General features: G+C 46.5%; 2 protein-coding genes across 2 annotated transcripts in view; one reads left to right on the forward strand and one right to left on the reverse strand.

Moving 5' to 3' along the window:
* LOC123517761 (proton channel OtopLc-like) overlaps positions 1-2,492 on the reverse strand; it is a 38,521-nt gene extending 36,029 nt beyond the window's left edge. The window contains exon 1 of the mRNA XM_045278180.1: positions 2,245-2,492. Within this exon, the coding sequence (XP_045134115.1) occupies positions 2,245-2,489 (245 nt within the window). The 5' untranslated portion in view covers positions 2,490-2,492. The remainder of the gene's footprint in view (positions 1-2,244) is intronic.
* Positions 1,536-3,348, forward strand: LOC123517763. Its single transcript, XM_045278187.1, has 2 exons — positions 1,536-1,721; positions 2,796-3,348. Coding segments are annotated over exons 1-2 (399 nt in total). The 5' UTR covers positions 1,536-1,719; the 3' UTR covers positions 3,193-3,348.
* The last annotated feature ends 2,616 nt before the right edge of the window (positions 3,349-5,964 follow it).

The following is a 5,964-nucleotide window of genomic DNA, read 5'->3' on the forward strand; positions in this document are numbered from 1 at the left end:
ACAAGTTTTTTTTTTTACTGTATGATTCATTTCTGGGATCCTTCACCAACTCTAACATTTTCTTATCCACATCTTCAAAGTTTACTTCGTGACGTCACAACGTAAATAAAGTCGCAAATCGATTGAACAAGACCAACATGTTGGTCTTGTTCAGTCTAGGCCCGATATTCAGTCGGAACTCTACCGACTTGCAATTCCAGTCGCAAATTGGTATGTGTGGACCGACCTTTAAAGTCAGAGCTCGAGATACCACAAATTAGAGTCAGAGGTGGAAGTGCCACAATTCAAAGTCAGAACTGGAGGTTCCACAAGCTAGAGTCAGATGGACTATGGCATGACGCATGAGGAAATGGCGCCACTTTCACAATTTGACAGGCGTGGCGTCACTTTCCTGCCACTTGTCACTTTAATCCTGCTGGGGTCACCTCCTTTAGTGATGGTGGCGATGGCGTCACGTGGCAGGCCCTGGTGGCGCCCTGAGAAGGGACACAAGGCGCAGGGACACAAAGCGAGGGAACACGAAGGACTAACTTTACATAATATAAAGGAACAAGAAGGAATCAATTAGAAAAGGAAGTGAGGACCTAAATCAATGATCAAGAACGAAGAAGGGACACGAAGGAATTGATTAAAGCAGAGAGTGGGGATGATCACTCTTATGGTGGGGTACAAAATGAAACGAAAAGGAAGAAGGAGTTTACTTAAGAGAGATACGGACGTACACTACATAATGACAAGGAGCAAATGAACATCACATTAATGAAGCGTATAAAGAATTGCGGAGGTCTGCCGCCAGATGACATTGCAATCATTAACAACACTCAGCCTGCAGGTACTGTGTGTGTGTGTGTGTGTGTGTGTTTCAGTGTTTGATCTGCTGCAGTCTCTGACGAGACAGCCAGACGTTACCCTACGAAACAAGCTCAGAGCTCATTATTTCCGATCTTCGGATAGGCCTGAGACCAGGCACACACCACACACCGGGACAACAAGGTCACAACTCCTCGATTTACATCCCGTACCTACTCACTGCTAGGTGAACAGGGGCTACACGTGAAAGGAGACACACCCAAATATCTCCACCCGGCCGGGGAATCGAACCCCGGTTCTCTGGCTTGTGAAGCCAGCGCTCTAACCACTGAGCTACCGGTGTGTGTGTGTGTGTTATAACGTTATTTAACAGAACAAAGATGAATTGATTGATTAATTGCCTCATTAACTGATTAGGTGCTTTCACTGAAGGCCGCGAGACTACGCAGTGTGGGGGCGGCGTGCTGGATGGCGGGCCGGAGTGCCTGGAGACAAGAGCGAGGCGGCTAGCAACGGGGATAAAAACAGGTGGTCCCGGGCACTTCTTGTTAACATGAGCAGAAAAGGAAGAGGCAGGACAAGAGTGCGCGCGCGCGCGCACACACACACACACACACACACACACACACACACACACCGACGACGACGATGACAACAACAACAACAACAACAACAACAACAACAGCAGCAGCAGCAGCAGAAGCAGCAGCAGCCTCACGCCGCGCAACATTCAGTGAGCAACAGTGGACAGCGGACAGTGGTGCGCGCCATTGTCCAGCACTCCTGGGATGAAGAGTCGTGTGGAGGTTTCATCGTACATCCTCCATCAACACTTTGGGTCTGCCAGGCCGGCGCGAGGCAGCGGGCCGTGCCATGGGAGGACCAGAACAGTGAATAATAGCAGAACTTATGTAAGTCGCAACGGAGTTCAGTGTGTACGTACGTAAGTGCGTGCGTGCGTACCATACGTGAAGCTTTGCAGTGCAGGTGGTAGTGGGACGAGGCTTAGCCTGGCACGGAGAGGGGCGCTGGGAGGATATGAGGGCAGGATGCGGGGCTGTGGGGACTTATCAGGATGTTGACATCATTAGATCACCCAGACCACTTCAGCAGGTGTGAAGACGACGCTCATAGGTCTAGGAGGCGTGTTGGCACAACCTGACAAAGCATAAGACCCCCCGCGGCACTCCTACGCAGCTAGTATTACCACCAGGCCGTGCATGGCTGGTGCAGGTCGCAGCCCCTCCTCCAGCAGGGAACAGGTTACCTCTCCCAAAGTTACAACCTTACAGGGAGCGGCACCTCCGCCCTCTTGGCCATAGGGTGGAGGACCCATAGCACCAGGGAGGGGGCGGAGCCAGTGTCAAACAGTGGGGAGGGGGCGGAGTGCCTGCCACACCCAGTACTCGCAATACATAAATCTGAGCAGCTTACCTGATGATCTTCTTGCCGGAGGCACTGGTAGTGGCGCCGCCAGTATCGGAGACCTCCGAGTCTCTGCGGCCGGGGTTCCTGGCTATGGGCGAGGGCGGCGAGGGGGCGGGCCAGGTGGGAGAGTCGGGCGTCACCACTGTAGGGGCGGTGGAGGGCGTGAGGAGAGCGGTGGTCTCTGGGTAGCCTTCCTCCTCCTCCTCAGTGAAGTTTGCGTTGGCAGTGTTCTCAGGGGTGTTAGGAGGCATGTCTGGGGCAGTCTGCTGCTCCTCTGCTTGGTTCTCCAGCTGCTGCTGCTGCTGCTGCTCTTGGTCCCCTTCCTGCTGGGTGGGCGGCGGGTCTTCCGGCACCTCGATCTTACAAGGCACGATGGGGTGCTTGCGCAGGATGGTGAAGGGGAGCGTCCCCTTCAATAGTGGCGTATCCAGCTTGGCCGGTAGTGAAGACGCTCTACAGGGCTCACACTGCCAGGGGTCCGTCCAGCCTCTTCCTCCTTGCAGCAGCGGCAACACAAACAAACACACATATAAACACGTACGCTCTGTCTCCGTCAGGGCAAGCAAACACCACGCAGCTCACACCACCACGAGTCTGGAGGCGCACACCGACGACCTCCTCCCGACCAGTGTCCGTAATGACTCCACTAGCGCAGTGAGGGAGGCGAGCACCTCGCTGTGTCCATTACTGGCGTGCGGAGCGAAGCGGAGGTGGTGGCGGGCAGGTGGACAGCGGGCGAGTGTGAGGCTGCCAGTCCACCTAGACTTCACTTGTGTCTTCCACCCTTCACCATGGCCCGTCCCTCCATCCCACCACCGCTCCCCCCGTCACGTGCCGCCCTGCCTCTCCCTCCCTATCGAAGACTTCATCCCCCACTCCTCGCATCCCCCAGCAGTCATCACGAGACAAAACGACGTCTCCTCCAAGACGACGACGAAAGATACCACAACATGAGTGAGAGACGGGTGGTGGTGGTGGTGGTGGTGGGAAGGAAGATCGTAGTGATAAGGACAATTAAGATGACAGTGGTGGTGGTGATGGTGGTGGTGACAGAAAATATTAATAACGATGATAGATGTATAGGAGTAGTAGTAGTAGTAGTAGTAGTAGTTGTTGTTGTTGTTGTTGTTGTTGTTGTTGTTGTTGTTCGCTGATCAGCACGCATTATCCTACCCACCTGGTCTGAGGCTGTACAGGTCCTACCAAGGAAGGTGTGGTGGTGGTGGTGGTGGTGATTGTGGTGGTGGTGGTGGCGGTGGTGATTGTGGTGATGGTGATAGTGGTGGTGGTGTTATTGTTGTTGTTGTAGCAGTAATAGTTGAAGTAGGAACATAAGTAGCAAAAAGGAGTAGCGGTAATAAAGTAGCAGTGATGATAATAAATAAATAATCAACACACACACACACACACACACACACACACACACACACACACACACACACCACCACCACCAACAACAACAACAATAATAACAACACTACCACCACTATCACCACCACCACCACCACCAGCATAATCACCACCACCACCACCACCACACCTTCATTGGTAGGACCTGTACAGCCTCAGACCAGGTGGGTAGGATAGGTGCGTGCTGATCAGAGAGAGAGAGAGAGAGAGAGAGAGAGAGAGAGAGAGAGAGAGAGAGAGAGAGAGAGAGAGAGAGAGAGAGAGAGAGAGAGAGAGAGAGAGAGAGAGAGAGAGAGAGAGAGAGAGAGAGAGAGAGGGGGCAGGGAGAGAAGGACGACAGGATGCCAGTAGGGTTACTAAAAAGTTTGAAGACGAAGAGTGAGTGAGAGTTGAGTGTAATGATTGGTGCGAGGCTAAGCTAGTGGTGGTGGTGGTGGTGGTGATTGGTAAGCATTACAAGGCAAATGTAGGTCAAGACGTGGTTATGGTGAGGCTCTTGGTGACAGTTTCTGGTGAGATTATGGTTGGTGTTCCCAAGTATATGGTTCTGTCATTCGTGATGCTTAAAAAAAAAATAAATAAAATGTTGGGTTATTAAGGATGTGTCTTTCCTATGACGGTGAAAAAATAATCCTTGCGTAATTCTTATCAAACTATCATTACAATCAAGAAAAAAAATAAATAAATAAATAAAAAAATAAAAAAATAAAAAAAACGAAAGATGCACGTCAAAGGCAGCTCTAGCCCATGACAGCTTCGGTAAAAAAAGACGAAAAAATAAAATAAAAACAGGAAGACAGAAACCAGTTTTGTTAGCAATCTATAGGTACTACAGGGTAATAGAGGGGAAAAAAGCTTCATCAAGTAATATACAGACTCTACATACATATACATTTTTAACTTAATACTTCCTAAACTTTCACTAGCACCATGAAAACTTAGTAGTAGTAGTAGTAGTAGTAGTAGTAATGGCGGCGGCGGGGGTGGTGGTGGTGCTAATAATAACAGTAGTAGTAGTAGTAGTAGTAGTAGTAGTAGTAGTAGTAGTAGTAGTAGTAGTAGTACCACACTATAGTATCTCTCTCTCTCTCTCTCTCTCTCTCTCTCTCCGACCTGCTAGTGATCCTTTTGAGTCTTTTTTACCAGATCCTGTACCTTTTTCATTTTTTCTAAAGCCAACCTCAGAAAAAGAAATTTCCCAAGTTATAAAATATATCAAAATAACATCTCCTGGTTTTGATGATATTGATATAAAAGTTATTCAGGAATGCAGCGATGAAATATCTCCAATTCTAAAACTCATTGTAAATAAGTGTTTTAGGGAAGGATGTTTTCCAAAAAAAATTACAAATAGCCCAAATTATTCCCATACACAAAAAAGGGGATAAATCTAATCATGCAAATTACAGGCCTGTTTCAATTCTATCAAGTTTTAGTAAAATCATAGAAAAACTTTTTGCCATAAGGCTAAGTGATTACTTCACCAAATTTTCATTATTAACGCAGTGTCAGTATGGGTTCAGGCCAAAATATTCTACCGAATTGGCTATACATGAACTTACTCAAAACATCTATAAAACATTAGATAATAAGCAGTTTCAAATCACAGTTCTTTGTGATTTAAGTAAAGCTTTTGACACTGTATCGCACAATATTTTGCTACAAAAATTAAATAATTATGGTGTTCACAGGGGAAAGCAAATGATTTTTTGAGAAGCTATTTGAGTTTCAGAAACCAATAAACAGTATACAATAATGATTCATCTTCTTTTAAACAAGTCCGCTATGGGGTTCCACAGGGGTCAATTCTGGGACCATTGCTATTTTTAATATATATAAACGATATGGTACTTATTAGTTCAAAATTCAAATTTTTGTTGTTTGCTGACGATACCACAATATTCATTCAAGGACAAAATATCAATGAAATGATAATTACACTCAATAGTGAATTGATAAAGTTATCAAATTGGCTAAAAAGCAATCAACTGACAATTAATGTGTCTAAAACATTTTACATGGTATCAAGTCGCACAAATATTGATTTAGATAACATAGATATTAAGATAGAAGATAATGTAATAAACAGAGTAAGTCATATAAAATTTTTGGGAGTAATCATTGATGAAAGGTTGTCATGGAAGCCACATATCTTGAGTGTATGTACTAGAATATCACAAATGACGGAGTTTTATATAGGATACGAAATTGCTTGCCCTCAGAAAGTATCAGAATGGTGTACCTTTCCATTGTTTATCCTCATCTATTGTATTGTTCTGCTATATGGGGAGGCGCATTTATAACACTTATAGACTA

Source organism: Portunus trituberculatus, chromosome 42 (assembly GCF_017591435.1).
Source record: "Portunus trituberculatus isolate SZX2019 chromosome 42, ASM1759143v1, whole genome shotgun sequence".
Classification (NCBI taxonomy): Eukaryota; Metazoa; Arthropoda; class Malacostraca; order Decapoda; family Portunidae; genus Portunus; species Portunus trituberculatus.